The sequence below is a fragment of the Sphaeramia orbicularis genome, chromosome 3 (assembly GCF_902148855.1).
Source record: "Sphaeramia orbicularis chromosome 3, fSphaOr1.1, whole genome shotgun sequence".
NCBI classification, from domain to species: Eukaryota; Metazoa; Chordata; class Actinopteri; order Kurtiformes; family Apogonidae; genus Sphaeramia; species Sphaeramia orbicularis.
In genome coordinates, this window is record NC_043959.1 from 53,369,406 (window position 1) to 53,388,119 (window position 18,714).

The 18,714-nt window shown below is 35.9% G+C and overlaps 1 protein-coding gene across 2 annotated transcripts in view; it reads left to right on the forward strand.

The window, feature by feature from the left end:
* LOC115414915 (glypican-6-like) overlaps positions 1–18,714 on the forward strand; it is a 201,354-nt gene that overhangs the window by 96,912 nt on the left and 85,728 nt on the right. For both annotated transcript variants that reach the window (XM_030128286.1, XM_030128281.1), the window contains exon 3: positions 7,829–8,220. In XM_030128286.1, the coding sequence (XP_029984146.1) occupies positions 7,829–8,220 (392 nt within the window). The remainder of the gene's footprint in view (positions 1–7,828; positions 8,221–18,714) is intronic.

Below are 18,714 nucleotides of genomic sequence, written 5' to 3' on the forward strand. Positions count from 1 at the left end.
GGTGTCACAGTGAAAGCAGATACAGGGTGAGGACAAAGGCAAAGGATGAGTTGTTAAGTTACACAATTGTTACAAGTGGCTCTTTGTAGGAGGTGTGTGTGCGTGTGTGTGTTGAAAATTGTCAGCGACATAAAAAGTGAAGGTTCAGTATCAGCCACTTACAATCCAAGTGAAAGAGGTTTTTGTAGACTAACAATTTCTCTGTCATCACTTGTAGGATATGGTACAAAACAATGACATGGGCTAAAATACTGGACTCACACAGCAGGGAAGCAAATAATGTTTAACCGGAGTAGTGAACACAGTTTCTGTCTCATACCGGATATGAGCATCTGGAAACACGACCCTTTGTTTCAACCTAGACTGAGTAACCCTACCCGTGTGTAAGACTATCAGGATAACAAAGGTTGAAGAGGTTAGATATGCGGTCAAGTCCTAGTCCAGCGCAATTTGGTGGGCTGCCTTGAAGGTGTCCAGTAACATTTTAATAGGTATAAAACCAAGCTCGTAATGTCGTCGTTTGTTTCACAAAGACAACGTGAAACCAGTGGATCGTTTCAAAGAAGAAGGATTTATTTGGCACATACATGGTAAACAGGCATACTGACAGCGTGTCGGTGTCCGAATACAAGTTGTATCTAGTGGCCGGTGTTTTTAAAGGTTTCCTCAGAGTTGTTACACGTATGTGTTTATGTAAATTGTAGATAAGTCCATGGCTCAGCTGGCGCCACTGTATCCTCGGAAGGCCTTGGCACACTAAAATTATTTCTCACAGCTTGTATGAACTTTATACAGAGTAAAAGTGTGTCCAAAGTTCACATATAGTATAATATGGCTAAATAATGACACAATAAAAATAAAAGTAAAAGATCCACAATTCCCCCCCTTTGATCACATACACATGGGATCACCATCAGCAAGTCACAAAGCATAACATTCTCAAAAGGCGCAAAACGCTACCCATTTCAGCAGTCTGCAAACACGTACATACAGGATCTATTTAAAACAAAATAATCTCACATAAAATATAAATCATACTAATATCTCTTAACATGAATAACTCCTAAATGTTGACTGATTATCCACAACCCTTAATTAGTTTTTTACCCAAATCACATCATAAATCAAAACTTAGCTTATCTTCTGATCTCAAAAGTATGAAGCCCGAAAATCCACGTGCAGTGTTTAGTGCTGTTCAAAAGCATTGAAGCATTCATTGGAATTTTTTTTAAAGAATGTATTTATTGCATTTTCATTTTTCAAACAAGACAGCTCAGCGCCATAGTCAAAACAAAATAGAGATTTACAGTCAGCATAGAGACAGATTCCCATCACATGCATATCTATATAATATGATTAAAGTCCATTTAAGAACAGATGAAAGCTCGAGACAGAATTGAGGACACATTTCCTTCAGTATAGTCCAAGAAGGGTTTCCAAATGCGGTTAAATATGTCAATCTTAGAATATGCCAAGCATGTCAAAAAGTCAAGTAGAATTTGTGTTAGCGTCCTCCATCCAGAAATAGTAGGGGGTTTATTAGAACTCCAATGTAGTAATATATTTGTTCGGGCACAGAATGTTAAAATATTATACAATTTCCTATTATGTTTATTACTAATACACTTATTTGGTAAGCCAAGGAGAAGAGATAAAAAGGCTCAAGATCAATGTCGGTTTTGAGAGCAATTTAAAAAAAAAAAAAAAAAAAAAATTAGATATAACAGCTATTGACTAAAACACTTGTATTTTCGCTGCTTGTAGGGTGTTAAGATTTCCTTGCCAATTATACCATCATAGTTATACTGTTCCTGTGTGCCATTCCTGCTTCACTTTTATGCTCCTCGGTTGAGAAAATCACCAAAATAAATGAAGGCACGTATTGCAATTTAAAACCATATATTTCCCCCACAGTCCCTAAGTACTCCAGCGGTGAGAAACAGAATCAGGCGGATACTCAACCCTGTAAACATGAAGCCTGTGAGTGCTTCGGTCGAGTCGAAGCAGTTGTTTTGTTCCATTTTGGCAGAAGACATCTTCAAAAAAATAAGTAGTGCTGTTTCCAACAAATGGTGCTGATGGTACAGAATGTATGTTATGAAAGGACCCTTTTAAACATACAGTGGTGGTAGCAGAGGAGTAAACCATGTACAAACATGTACTCTTCTAAAACCGTTCTAAAATATGCTAAAAACCTAAATCTGCAGTTTTATGATTCATGTGAACTGATGCCTGCAATTCACACATATTTATGCCTTTTTGTAATACGTTTTTAAAAGCTTGAGAAGTGAGGGCACTAATTGTTGCACCTTCGGAGGATTTTTTGCCAGTTCTTATTTTATAAAAGATTTCAGCTGCTGAACAGTCTAAAGTAGCTGTTTTCTGATTCCCTTTTTTTTTTTTTCTACTTTAAAGGAAAATCTTATATTTTATTGCTGCTGCTGCTGTGTGCCTGTAACTCATGTATTATGCATGTCTAAGCTAAGAAAAAATAAATGTAATAACATATCTGTACAATAACTAACTTCTGTTTGTTAAAAAGCATTGGACCATTATTATTTTTTGTCTCAATGAACCATACTAAGAAGCAGAGACATCTTTATTTTAGCTGGTATTTAATACATGTAATTTTAATAAAGTCTGAATAAAAATGAATGGATGAACGCAGGACTTTTTTTTTCTCTGGAAAAGCGTTGTTCAGTGTAACAGAAAGGTCACCTTTATTAATCATACTAATTATTTACAGTAATTAGGCCAGATATCAAAGGAACACTTTGCACCGCTTTCAGAGAAAATTGATTCTTTACGCTGAGAATTACTTCAAGGGTAGTAACACATTGTGTACTGTGTATGCAATTTGAAAACTGCCTGGTATGATGACCTTCATTAATACAGTGCCAGCACTAATATGGTGGTTCACTTTACCATGCACTGATTTATTAACTTTTAGCCTTTTTTTCTCTGTGTGATGTCCAAGGAAAAGCCTAAGGGAGGTGAAGTCAATAAGTAATAATATGCCATTACTGAGAGGAAGCCTGAAGTATTTGGCTAAATCCCAAGCTAAGCAATGAAAGTAATATATTAGCGATGCCTATGAAACCAATACACTTGATAATCATTTGATAATCTAAAGCAAACTGATTTCCCTGAATGTCATTTAAGAAGATATCTTCAGCTGTTTGCAATGTCTGTGTCAACAAATGTCATCTGATACAATTGTTAAGGTTTTTGTTATGGGAGTCATATTTTGCTAAACCTGTTTTTATTAGTCTTTGGTTCATTTATTTGTGTATTTTTGGACCCTAATAGTTCAAAAAGTTTGAATTTGAACCCTCCATGTGATGCAAAGCTATCTTTATATTAATTTTGGCAAAAATTGAGTGGATTTCTATGACCCGTTTTAATTCCTTCTTAATTTGTTACGTCTATAACTAGTTTTGTAACGACATTTGCACATATAAGATCAACACTTCCAACGAACATTTCCCTGAGTACGACGTAATTGTTTGTCAGCAGCAGCGGTTGTAGTCCATACTGAAAATATGTCCAAACTTTGATCCGATTACCTAAAATGTTCAGTTGTTGGTTGAATGGGACAGAGCAACACAGCCAACAACCTGGAGGGGGTGGGGCGTGAAGTGGCTCATTTGCATTTAAAGGGCCAGCGCTCAAAACAACCTTTCTGGTGTCATTACTCAGAAATAGGGTTGAAGATGGACCTGTGGAGTTGAATTAATGAAGAATTCAGACCCAAGCATAGCATTTATAGTTTATGTAGACCACAGGGAAATGTTTGAAAATGCATAATTCCATTTAAAAAAAGCAAAATATCACTCCTTTAAAGAATGTGAAGCATCTAAACATTACCGACTGCTTTTGGGATATGGATATAATAATGTTGCATGGAATAAAACATCCGTTGTCACAGCTCTTAAATTTGTCCATGAAATAGATCAGTGTATATCATTTGAAGAACACTAATGGGATGGAATATTCTGAAAATCGCAAATTATATGAAAGGTCTGAGAGTGAGACACCACTTCTACTGGACCTCAGCAAATAAGTATTATGGACATGTCCCCAGAATCCATCAGTTTGGAATGAACAGCCACTGTTACATTGCTAATGTCATAAAAATGCAGTTCATGCTCTGTCCAAAGCCTTATGTATAAGGAAACTGTAAGCTGTTATCTGCTTCTCCACCATCCCTGAAGAATTGCAGCCAGACTGCTGTTATGATTGGATGGCAGATCATTCTAGAGGTCTGTAGATTCTCTGTTTCAGGACTGGGTGACTACATTATAGGGAAATAACTGCATGAGAGAGTGTCATAGGATGCAGAACAGGGCGGGAAAACATAATAGTGTGGCACATGTAGTTCTTCTATAACAGCATCAATGTAGCGACAAAGTAAAAATGCACTGTTTTTGAATGCAGTGTGAGAGATATGTAAGGTTTCTGTGTTTTTTCTGTCTATCTTTAAACTTGTATTGTCTCCTTGGCAATAACTTTACTTGTATGCCCATATATATTAGACTGACCCCTCTTGTTTCCATGGGTATAAGAAGTTTTAGGGCTTTGAAATAAAATATTGATGCTCATATATCGAAGTGAGCAATAATTCTAATATAAATGGTAATATCATCCAGTTAAACTGCATTGCTCAATAGCAATAATACCTTGTTATTACCTCAATTTCTCATTTTTTCTTTTATATTTGTACTGTTACATGCCTTGTTTTTTTTTTTGCAGTTTTATTGATTATTGTATAATCTCTGCACAGTTGAGTATATATTTTAATATCCTGCCAAGTCAGTTTAATAAGCACACAAGGTTATGTCTGTTTCGGTGTGGTAAGCTCTCAAAGTAAAGCCTTTACAAATTTATTATACTCTTTTTGTCCATTGTGTTGCCACATCTGCAGGACCTATTCCAATTTTATATGATTTTTATTACTTTCATGAACAGGTTTGGCTCTGACAGATCTTCAACCCTGAATGTAATGTGTCAGTGTGTGAATACACCCATGTACTGACATGTTCCCAAGTATTGAGACCCCAAAGGCAGGAAAGCTGAAAGTCCAATCCAAGGTCAATAACTCTCTGAGATAATTCCCAGGCCAAATATGTATTTTGGCCAGCAGAGAGCAATTCACTCCTCATGATTTGGCAGGCTACTATTTGAAACTCTCACTGCAGTCGTTTTTCTAGGTAACAGGCCTTGAAATCATATGAAAACTGTTACACAAGAGGTGGTGATTATTGGAATATTTTTGCTCATTAGTTTAACAAGGAACACATATAACTTTCTACTTCAAGTTCTTGAATTGATGCCTTTGGATGCATGACAATCCAAAAACATGGTCTAAGACACAAAGCATCTTTTATCTCATTTTGTAAAAGAAAAGCATTCATCTCTAAGTTTTTCTAAAAGGCACCTGTGAGTCATTTTCCGGATGACATTTTTCAGCATGAATTGATTTTTTTTTTTTTTTTTTCTTTTTAACACAATCACACTTTGTTAACACATACAGCATCATGGTGTAGCATGGAGTTATATTATATTTATAAGCATTTCATATAGTTTTTACCCCTACAGACCAATACTGTCAGTCATTTTTATTATTTTTTTAACAATCTATAACTACAGTCGAACAACAGATGCCCACACACATTCCTGCCCAGACACATATGATCTCTAAAGCCCTTGCTGTGTGAGAAAGTGGATTTTTACCTGCCAGTAATGTCAACATTATTGAACCAATGTGGTTCTATTCTACTGCTAATGTCTATTACAGCCATTTCCTTTTATTCATTTCAACTTCTCTGTAAATATACACATTTTACTGCATTGTCTGTGACTGAGTCATAATAACCACCCAAATTGTTTTAACCCACTTTGTCATTTAATCTTTAAATCTGTGGTGGAGTTAAGGTTTTTTAAGCACAATAAAGCGCTAACGATTTTAGTAATAGTAGCAGGTGGAAATGTCAATTTAGACACTGACACAGTAACAAAATATACATGGATTGAAGTACCTTCTCTGCAGTCAGATAGTGAGAGCTTTTAAAGAGATACACTATTGCTCGGACAATACACAGGGGCTTAGGTGTCCTTGATTCAGATCTAATTAGGAAAAATAGAATAGAAATGGCCCTGCAGGCTCGTAGTATTTAAACAAATGTAGTTGTAATAGCAGGTCACTCAGTTTCAAATAAAATTGAGAAACTGACCTGGGACTGGTATTCTACTTATTTTATGTAGTGTGGTGTGTTCAGCCAAAGCTTTAGTAGGAATTAAATTATGCAAGTGATAAAAATGGAATAAAAGTTGAGCAAATGGAGTCTAATGCACATTTAACATGAACTATAATTCCGTACCATAATGCAAACCTGTGTTTTTACAATATGTAAGTATTATGCACTTTGTACTGAGTTTATATTCACCTAGTTGAGTAAATATTTACATGCTGATTCTTGCAATCTGTAATTTTACTAAATGTATGAGGTCATAATATTTTCCTGTTTTAGTATAATATTTCTCATATTTGTTTTTTGGTTTTGTTTTGCTGGATAGCACAGTGCGAAGCCTTGCTCCACTGTGAACAAAACATGCTGCATGTGTACAGATTAATCACACTGTACGGTTCAAATTATCACAGAAGGGGAAATGTATTATTAGAACTAGATGTGACCACCATGCAGGGGTGTGACTGCTGTCATTAACAATGCAAAGAAATGTCACCCAGTTAGAATATCCTACCAGGAGAAGAGGCCCCGAAAGGTTTATTAACAAGCGCGACATGTGAAATGTCGGCAGCTTGCTTGTTTACAAAGAAGGGAGGAGGAATATTTGACATTTGTGCATGGAGAGATGTGTTATGATCTTCTCAACATTTACGCCTGCGTACTCATAAACATTGGATCCTATTAGTTAGGTTTCCATGCTGCTCCCAATCAAATACTGCATTTTGTCTATCTATTTCTCTCTTTGTTGGCTAGGTTAATACTCTAGAGATCACGTTCTCCCGTACAGGAAACCCACTTACATAGATAACAAAGATACAATTGTGTAACTGTTACAAATGTTGTCTTGAATGAGTCATGTTTTGATAACTGTGTTTACAGCAAATTAATGCAGTAAAAAAAAAGGAAAAAGGCACATATTAAGGCATGATGTGTATAATTTTAAAAACAACAGTGCGATACAGCATGGGGTGTATTAAAGAGGCAGTGGAAAAGCTAAAATTAAAATGGAAAAACACATGCTTGTCTTACATTGAAATATTATGTAATGGTTTTATGAAAGGGTTCAGCTAATTCAAAGCGACTCGGGCTGTTTTTATATATATGTTGTAACATAATATTCAATTATAGGCTCATAGGCCAGCTGCCTCCGTGGACAAATAAATTGTTTTAGTGAGAAACTAATGCGTCTGGGAGTAATGGTGGGTGCTCAGGATGATAATGTATACTAGTGTCTGTGTCTAAAACTTATGAATATTTTGTTACAGTATGCAATCAGAACCTTTACATTAATCATTCATAGTCCTTGTGGCCCATTATTTCTGCTATTAAATTATTAATGCTTTGGACTGGCTTTCTTCACATAATCAAGTACCTTTTTGTTGGCTGCTATACATAGCTACAGTATATGCACACATAAAATAACAGTATGCATTGTACAGCAGCAATATTCTGACTAAATAACACTTTGATCTTATGCTTTTAAATTTGAAATGTGGTTTAAATTTCAGAAACTGTAAATGTTTGACCCTGTCTTTTCTTTTTTTTTACCCATCTCCCCTCTCCCCAAATCATCCATTCAGAGTTTTTCTTGGAGCTGCTGGACAATTCTGAGAAGTCTCTCAACAGTATGTTCACGCGGACATACGGGAAGCTGTATATACAGAACTCAGAGGTGTTCCAGGACCTATTCACTGAGCTAAAGCGTTACTATACAGGAGGAAACGTCAACCTGGAGGAGATGCTCAATGACTTCTGGTCCAAGCTGCTGGAGCGAATGTTCCAGTTACTCAACTCCCAGTATCACTTTACCGATGACTACCTGGAATGCGTCAGTAAATACACAGATCAGCTAAAACCCTTTGGAGATGTGCCCAGGAAACTGAAGGCCCAAGTCACCAGGGCCTTCATAGCTGCACGGACGTTTGTCCAGGGGCTAATGGTGGGTCGGGAGGTAGCCAACAGGGTCGCCAAGGTGAGTGGGATTTTCTTCTCATTGCTGCTTTGTTTGGTTTACTGTTCGGCTTTTCAGCACTGTTGTATTTAAGATAAGGGAATAAGCTTTCGTTAATATTCTCTGGGATTCAATCTGTGTCTAATTTAATTTGTCTGGTTGTTTTCATGAACCTATTAATTATTCTAGTCTGTGTACCGTGATTATTCTAATTGATGCTAAGTCATACACAGGTCGAATGTGGGGTTTGGAAAAAATTGGCTTTCACTTTTTTTCTGCTTTTGTAATTGACTTAAACATTTTAAATGCGTCACTGTCTGAATTACTCAGCAAAAGCAAAAACAGAAGAAATAAATCTCCATACGTGACTTCTTCTGGATGCACTTGATCACCCGGTGTTGGGTCTAGCGTAACACATTTCCTCATATGATCGCTAAAGAACACAGTATGTTTCTGTAGAACCACCTGCAAAGACCAAAGCTTTGCCAAAGCAGGAAGATTAAAGACTATTTCCCCAGAGACTTCTGATGAGGTTTTGTCAGCTGTGTTTCTTTGATCTTCTGATTTTTTTTTTTTTTTTAAAGCTTTGTATGAGTTAAATTAGTGACATTTTTCAGGCTGACAAATAATTTGACAATATGCAGAGTAATTTCCTTCTTGTTGTTGTTGTTGTTTATGGTTTGCTGTGGGAAATTTAATGCATTTTTGATTATTTGGTAAATTAAATATGTTTTTATAGCCGTATCAGACACTGGGGATTATAAATGTATTTTGGAGGCTTAGTGTGGCATGTTTTCTAATTCCATGTTAAACACAAAAAGTTACGTAATTCAACTTTTAAATTATATAACCAACTCTGTGTAGCAATCTGTTGGGAATGCACTGTATGTCACTGTCTTATAATGACAGGGATGATAAAACTTGTGGTTTTTTGTGAAGTTCTATTGTAAAAAGTACCAAAGGTCATAAAACCAAATGCAAACAAAATATGAAGTTTAGTAAAGAGTGGGTTGATTTCTAGTCAAACTCTTACAATGGACATAAAAGTGGAAATATATGGACGAGTTTATCAAATTGTTACTATTAAGTCTGTATAACCAACAACATCAGCTGCATGATTCATCTGTATACAGAGCATAACTAAAAACCTACAATTATGCAAATGAATGCTGACTTTCTTTATACAGTTCTTTCCATACACAGTATCCTTGATTTATCTTTCAAAATAAAATTAAAAAAAGTCATTTGTAATTGCACACCCTCATTCATTCAGTCTTTTCATGCTATTACAGTAGAGTTTTAATGATAGTTTCATGGTCGGCGTCTCGCTGACCCCTCCTAAAGTAATTCTTCACCTGTAATGAGAAGCAAATTACATAAAACTGAAGTTCTAACTAGTTTTATTTTCAAGGGTTTTTAAAGTTGGACAATGTTATGGTTCCCTTTTATCTGCTTTTCAACTCGAGGCTCGCTGTCTCTTTCAGTGAAGTGAGGAACAAATTTTTGGTAGAAAATACCAGAAGCTAGACAGAGACAGAGAAGGAGGGCAAAAAATAAATGAGATACTCCGTTTGAAAAAGAACACTTATAATTCCTGTTTTGGAGGCAGAAACAAATTGTAGAACAGCGGACACATTATGAATATAACTAGATGAATTTATTTTATCAAAAAAACACATATAATATGTATAATTATACATATGTAACAGGGGGAACTAATGTCTTTAGACCAAAATAAAACAGGGCATGTGTGATTCCAGAAATAATCGAAGTACTCACTCTATGATAATACTTAGCAATATTTTCTGTAAAACCACAATATCTTTTCACACAAATCACATTGCATTTAAGTTCATAATGTACCTCCAACAATGTCTTTTCACTGGACCACATATCAAAGTACTGACAAAATTAATTTCGAGATGTGAAACATCAACTTGATGTATTCGCCTTCTGCTTTACCGACAGACCTCACATAATGATACAGGAACCTGCTATGATACTACGTGAATATTAAAGTACTGTCTCCCTGCTGTACCCGGCTGCCATATATCCTCTCAGAAGAGTCGGGTTTATTTTAAATTGTTTATTATCTTTTAGTTTCCTACTGAGCTAGCTTTCCAAAAGTCCTCAGAGGCCACGCCATTTTTGATGAAGAGTTAAAACGAGCACCTCTATACATCTGTCTGAGTCCTAAAAGGCACCCTCACTCTGGATCAAATCCCACATTGCCTGCTTCCTCATCAATAATGAAGTGGAGCCTGGAAACACTGTAGCATTGCTGAAGGCTGTCAGACTAGTGAACAACCATAGAACTGGAGGTGAAAAGTTTCTTGACATGACAAATCACCTTGACCTAAGACTCACCCCCGGTACCTGATGCTTCAAGCGACAAAAAGCGGCGTCCATCTCCATAGAATGTAGTATAAAAGAACATGCAATTCTTAAGGCTGTGTGTGTGCGTGTGTGTGTGTGCGTGCGTGTGTGTGTTCAATTCTTTATTCTTGTACGTTCTGTTAGTTTTCAGTGCTGGAATCCTGTGGTTATTTGTGCAAATGTTCCAAGAACCATATCTTCATCTTCAGTGTTTTGTTGTGTTTGATCATACAGCAGTCGGTGTAGTATCAGCAAATCAGTATTCTATGAGCCAAAAATACGGACCAGTTTGTATTCGTATATTTAAAAAAAAAATAGAAGTGATAAGAGAGGGAATTGAGATCCTAAAAGAAATTCCTTTTACAGTTTTCTTTTTCTTTACATGTTGATTCTTGCAATATATATATATATATATATATATATATATATATATATATATATATATATATATATATATATATATATATATATATATTAAAACACAATTAGAACAGCAATTTGTACAATATTTACTAGACAATATATTATTAATATGACAACTAGAAGCACTCGGAGAGCGCAGACCTCCGCCAAGGCTGATCAGTGGGCCCCCCCACCCCCGATCACCACCAAAATTTAATCATTTCTTCCTTATCCCATTTCCAACAAACCCTGAAAATTTCATCAAAATCTGTCCATAACTTTTTGAGTTATGTTACGGACGGACGACGGACGGACGGACGGACGGACGGACGGACAGACGGACGGACGGACAGACGGACGGACAGACGGACGGACAGACGGACGGACAGACGGACGGACAGACGGACGGACAGACGGACGGACAGACGGACGGACGGACAGACGGACAGACGGACAGACGGACAGACGGACAGACGGACAGACGGACAGACGGACAGACAGACAGACAGGCAAAAACATAACCTCCTTGGCGGAGGTAATTAACAACATATACATGAATAACTGCAAAAATTGTTGTTTCTGTGTAAATGAAGGAAGTAATAAAATCTCAATCCAGTGTCCGGTTAGTTGCTTATCTGGATCTTTCCATCCATCTCCTTCCATCTTCTCCATCATGTTTTCTTCTTCACTAAATGGAATTTGCCCCGGTAACATTTAAAGGTGGAATAGGAGATCCTGGAAAAATGGTTCGAGCCAGCTACATTTTGAAAATACACAATTCAAAAGTCCAAACCCCTTTCTTCAGACATCTCCCCGAAGCCACGCCTCCAGAGTACTGGCACGTGCAATGCTTGTTCCTGTGGGTTCACGAGCACCCCCCCCACCCCGGTCGGTGGATCCATGGGTACCTCATTCATTCTCCTCCAACAACCCCCCCACACACACACACACACACACACACACAGATCCGTGCGTACCTCTGAATTCAGGTCTGTATATCAGTATATTAGATTAGAAGTTGGGCTTTTCACTTGTTGTTTTGATACGTGTTCTAAGTAAGAACAGCTGATTGCAGTAAGACTGATGTCAAGCTAGCAGCCCACTAAAGTTTGCTTTGAACACTGTAACCTGTTCATTCATTCATAACGTTACATTCCCTAGTGATTTACATTTGGCGGTGAAATTTCCATCCTAATATAGCTAATATAGCCAAGCTCTGGCTCTGGCTTTGTTTCCTGAACAAGTGCACCAAGCCTCTGAGAACACGCGATTCATGCACAAAGAGGGGTTTGTGCAGAGGAGGAGGGACAAATGGCAGGTGAGTTTGATAGACATATCACCAGTTCAATCATTTCGATGGGCCGGTTAAAATGATTGGATGGTGTTTTTTCAATCCTGTCTGTTCCACAGGTGACTAAAATTTTTATTTTTGTGTTAGAGCATTTCATTAATTGGTTGTAATCAGGGTATGAAGGGGATTTTTAGGCAATATAGTAAAAAATGCTCTAGGAGAACATCTCCTACCCTACCTTTAAGGTCTGTGTTTGCTTAAAAGCTGATATTCAAAGTGTTTTCACCAGACCTGTTTTTCTGCTACTGCTAAATTTACTGTATTCGGTTGGGGAGTTCCTATCATAATCATTGATCAAATCTTGTAAATGAATCCTGCAACATAGCTAATTGTTTTAGATCACCAATTTCACTCATTAGTTAAATGTTTTGAGACATCTTTGGCTTCTGTTAAAAGTGTAAAATATTTACTTGAACTGAATGTTATGGAAAATTAACATAGTTGGGGATGGCGATGTAGAGTTTGCAATAAGAAAGTATCCTCGGGTCTATGAAATTTAATAAAAAGGATTATTTTATTTTGTACCTTAATCATGTGCATGTGCATTTGTGATCTGACACTAACAAGCCAGACCTCAGTACAGTCAAATAACTGAATCATTGTAAATTTTGAGAATGACAACACGTGAAACGGTCGCTTTCAGCCATCTGTCTGTTTAATTTTCCATGTTACGTTCTTGCAGAATGATGCAGTAACGATGATGAACCATAGATAATTACATAACAGACAGCTCTGTGCGCGATGAAGTCGGAACAGGGGCGACATCGCTCCATAAAATGGGATTGCGTTCGACTTGCACCGAACAGTTTCATGGACCTCCATCCTGGATTAAGAACAGAATCTCTTTGGATTACAGTTTATGATGACCATTAAGAGTTTTATCCTGGGGGTACTTAAAACACAGTCCGACCACATTAAAACCTGCTCAGAGAAGATTGCAGGGATTTGGACCTTTTCAACGGTTTAAAGTTCAGGCATTTAGAGCACTTATCACTCACTCGGCATAAGCGTGGAAGCAGGCCTAGTACATAGAGCATATTTAGTCATGATGATGGAAGGAAGTGGGGTACTTTGTACTGTGGGATTTGTTCTTCCTGATGGCTTATACTGTCATGTTGATCTCATTATACACTCATTTCCTACCACAAACTGTCAGATAATTTAACATTAAGCTCCAAGGCACTTTCTAATCTTTACACAACATTTACCTTAGATTAATGCACTGGCATATTACAGAAACTTTGCTGATATGTGAGAAATATCAGGATTATTTCCATGTAATTTCCATAAAAGATTATGTGTGGCCTGAAATGCTTTTTCTTGTCTACTTTATTTACTCTTGGCCATGTAGTATTACTTACTGTGGTGTGTGCCAAAGCACCGCACTAAAGCATGTTTAACATTTATATGGACAAAGGCTCGCTGTCATCTGGATATACTGTAGCTAAAGAACTGCAGCTAATTTAAAAGGGTTATATCTAGTACTGATGTTCAAAACTTTCTACAGCGATTGGGAAGTCATGTAGCAGAACAAACTTAGCACAACCAAAACCACCAACAAATCAACACTTCACCCACCGGATAAAGTAGAAAGCTCATTCTTTACACACATCTGTTGTTAACCCCACAAACATAATAAACTGCAAACATAATAAAAATTTGCAGCTTTTAACATAATAATCCCACAAATGTAATAACTTTCCTACAAATGTAATACCTCATTTTTCCACAGTGGGCTCCTACCCTCTCCATTGTCATCCTAATCATATCTAGACATTTTATTTACATGGTTCAAACATAGGCTTCTATTAAACTTAATGAGAATTAATAATATCCAGTTCATAAGCTTTTATAATAAAACCTTTACAACATTTTTGCCCATTCTGTTTAGTTCCTCCGCTTGTATTTGTAATTAAACACCTATTTATCTAAAATTAGTACCATGTGGTGTAGCTGCAACAACTGATCATTCGAAAAAGGCAACCAAAGGACAAGAATAAATGGGAAGAAAAAGAAAGATGAATGAATATCCATGCATTACTTAAATGTATGTGATGTAATAATTTATTACATTTGTGGAAAGTTATTACAATTTTGGAAACTGATTATTTTTACCATTCCACAAATGTAATAAATCCCCACAAAAGTAATAATTATTACGTTTGTGGGAAATGAGGTATTATGTTTGTGGTAGGCAACTGTTATTACATTTGTGGGAAGGTTATTACATTTGTGGGATTATTATCGTAAAAGCTGCCAATTCGTATTACATTTGCGTTTTTATTATTATTATTATCATTATTATTATTATTATTATTATTATTATTATTATTATTATTATTATTATTTTTGGAAAGTTTTTACGTTTGTGGTGTTAACATGTATATTATGGTATCATCAAGTTTTCCTCTTCAAATAAAAGCTCATTCTGTCCATCAAAATAAAACCCTGTGTCTTATAATCTTCACGTGATGCGTCAGCTGATAGTTTACATTACATTACCTCTGTTAGTTTAGCTCAGTTTTAAGACAGAAAACAGCCACAGTAAAACCACAAATCTTCTGTTTTCTTTACAGTTTGTGTTGTCAGTAGCTGCACTAAGAACTGTCACAGTTTAGTCTGAACCATGGATCAATAAACAGTGAATTTTGGCAAGTTACTAAAATCATATAATAATTTTATACCTTTATAAGCCTCATAATCAAACTCACCTGTGTAGAGGAAACGCTGCCATTTCACCATCAAACTCCATTCTTTTCATTTAGACCTGTGTCCAGTGGTGAAAACAACAGTGTTTCTAGCTTTTAACATTTAATCTTTTTTTTTTTTTTTACTCTAATATGTTTTCTTTGTGGTTCTCATCCCATCTCACCTCTTTTTGACTTTTCGGTCAAAGGCCCTGTGGGGTTAGTTTTCATCACCATAAGAGACCGGCAGAATGACTCACTACTCCCTCTAGTGGTCACATAAACCCATGGGCCCATCAGGGTTTTATTCAGTAGAATATCTTGACAATCCAATACAGTGGTTTCTTTGGCAGAACTGCATATGTGTTTATTCCCAACAGTCAAATGATAATTTCAAGGGGTCATATTTTGCTAAACCCACTTTTATTAGTCTTTGGTATTTCTATTTGTGTATTTGGACCCTAATAGTTCATAAAGTTTGAATTTGAACCCTCCAGGTGCTATAAAGCTATCTTTATATTCATTTCGGCAAAAATCGAGTGGATTTCTACAACCTGTTTAAATTCCTCCTTAATTTGTTATGTTTTATAACTAGTTGCGTCACGACATTTACACATATAAGGTCAAGACTTCCGACGAACATTTCTCAGAGAACGACATAATTGTTTATCAGCAACAGCGGTTGTAGTCCATACTGAAAATATGTCCAAACTTCGAGCCCATTCCCTAAAATGTTCAGTTGTTGGTTGTATTAATGAACACAAGTGGCTGAGCCAACAACCTGGAGGGGGTGGGGCATGAAGTGGCTCATTTGCATTTAAAGGGCCAGCGCTCAAAACGACCTTTCTGGTGTCATTACTTAGAAATAGAGTTGAAGATGGACCTGTGGAGTTGAATCGATGAAGAATTCAGACCCAAGTATAGCATTTACAGTTTATGTAGACCACAGGGAAATGTTTTAAAATGCATCATTGCATTTAAAAAAGCAAAATATCACTCCTTTAAACACTGAAATAATACTACATTTAGTCTCTTTAATGGATATCAGCCAAGTTTGGCCTTTAGTTTTAGTTGAGTTGTTTGCTGCCACAATTATCACCTGCTTTGTGTGGATTATAAATGATCATTATTGCAGCTACATGAAAAACAGTGTGATTGGACAGGTTTCAATATTGAGTGTGGTTTTAACTTGACAGTCATAGAAGAAAACAATGACTCACCATATCCTCAGATTTGTTTACTTTATTTTTTAATAAATTATTTACAAGTAATTACATGTTTTTATACTATGCTAAACACACTGCCAAGATTTTGTTTTCTGCCCTCCTGATACAGTCATTAGAAGTATTCCTAATAGGAATATGTATAAAACTGACAAAATATTTGTTGGTCCGATCAAGCAGTAATACATGGACACATTTGATGTTCAATAGTCTCTGTCATGTAAGCAGAGTAACTTATATGCATGTACTATACATATTTGAGTAGGTATTTATAAGCACTTTAACATTATGTATAACAAAATTTGGGGAGGTAAAATTTTTAGGTGAAAAAAGTTAAATTACTACTCGATTACGCATAGACTTGAAATAGACATAAATTTTTTAAGCTTTATGCAAACATTCAAAACATGCGGTTCTCAACAGAAATTGATATCAAGTAGGACAAAACCTTTTAAATATTATGTTCAACTATGCTGAAAATAAATTTTGGAGTAAAATATTGAAAAGTCTCTGCCATAGTAACACATGGATGACTCTTTACCATTGTATGCATCACCCAAATGTATCAAAAGATCATTACTTTCTGAAAGTTTCACTCAAATATCTGAATTATAAGTGACTTGAAAATTAAAAACTGGTATTTTTGTGGTAACACATGGAAAGGGCCTTTTAAGCAACTCACAAATGTTCAAACACATAAATATCAATAATATTCACAAAATAATGAAAATCTAATACTTGAAACTTAGCAGTTATCTATAAAATCAACAGACTGAATCAATTTAAACATTTTTTAGATCTAATTTTTAGCGTCAAATTCAAGCTATGGCTATGGTATAAAAAGTACAATGGATAAAATCGGTTGTAACTTTTTTATTACAAGTGGTATTTTAAAAAGGATAACAGTTTCATAAAATAAAGGTATTTAGCTAAAAAAAATGAGCCTACTTGATAAATGATGTGTTCATGTTGATGTTCACTTTTGCTGTTTTGTCAGCTGTTCTGTTGAAACACCAACGCAAAGCAAATGGAAATTATGTTCTTCTTCTTTCTTTTTTTTTTTTTTTTTTTTTTTTTTTTTTAATCCACACAATAGCAACAGAAATTATCACATTTAAGCATTTTTGCACCTTATTTAGGATGTAGAAAACTATTTGTAGGCCCTTGACTGTGTACGTGAGGAATGTGATGCACAATTACACAGTGGATGAAGAAAGTTGGACATAAGGTCCTGCTTAGGGCAGCTTAACTGACCTCCTCCATAAGAGACTACAGTCCTTCCATGTTTCTCAGCAGAAGCCCACTTCTACAGATGCATCAGGCAAATTCTCCCTCCCTCTCCCTCTCTCTCATGCTGTCTGTCTCCTTCTCTCTCGCTGGCTCACAGCTCCTACAGCTTGGTAGGGATGAGGCCACAGCCACAGTGCTGTGACGGCAGATGGCAACTGGCTCAAAAAGGTTGGCTCGTCATCGGGAAATGTGCTGCACCAAAGATGTCCTTTTTAATTAAAAGATTTTGATCTGTGGTGTACTGCAGAATGTTGGAAAAATGAAAGACAGCATGTGGTAGAAGTAGACATGATATGAAAGGATAATAAAGAAATGTACTGTATACTCCACTGTGGAGTATACAGTAAAAACAGAATATATGCCGTTTCATTTAACCCATAAAGACCCAGTGTTACTTTTGTGTTAGTTCCAAAATTAATTTTTCTCTGTATTTAACCTTTCTTAAGTGATTTATCACCATTTATTGTCATATTATCCTCTGTATTTTGCATTTTTTCAATATAAATCAGGTGTTTTCCCATATTTAATTTACAGATCATGTATGTTCATAAAAGTTCAGATTAAAGTTAAGTGACATATCAGAAACAGAGAAAAATGAAGAAAATGTGACTTTCATTTACTTTTATGTAAATATTCATTACCTTCTTATTCATCACATTCATGATTTAACCCAGGGGTTTCAAACATGCGGCCCGGGGCCAAAACCGGCCCGCCAATGGATCCAGTCCGGCCCGCGGGATGAATTTGTGAAACACAAAAATTACACTGAAGATATTAATAATCAAGGATGTCAAAATAATTTTAGGTCAATTCCATCTATAGTGGGTCAGACCAGTAAAATACTATCATAATAAGCTATAAATAATGAAAACCACACCTTTTTCTTTTTGTTTTAGTGTAAAAAAAGTAACATTACACAAAAATGTTTACATTTACAGACTAGCCTTTTACAAAAAAATGTGAAAAACCTGAATATGAACAACCTGAAATGTCTTAAGAGAATTAAGAGTAATTGTACCAATGTTCTGTCTGTTATTAAATGTTTTGTGTATTTGTAGATCCTCTGTGATCTGTAAGTTGTAATGAACATGTGAAAATGAGAAGCTGAGGCCAAATAATGTCATAAATTGTTAAAATTGCACTTTTTTTCTTAATAAATTTCATTTTGGTCATGGTGGTTCATGTT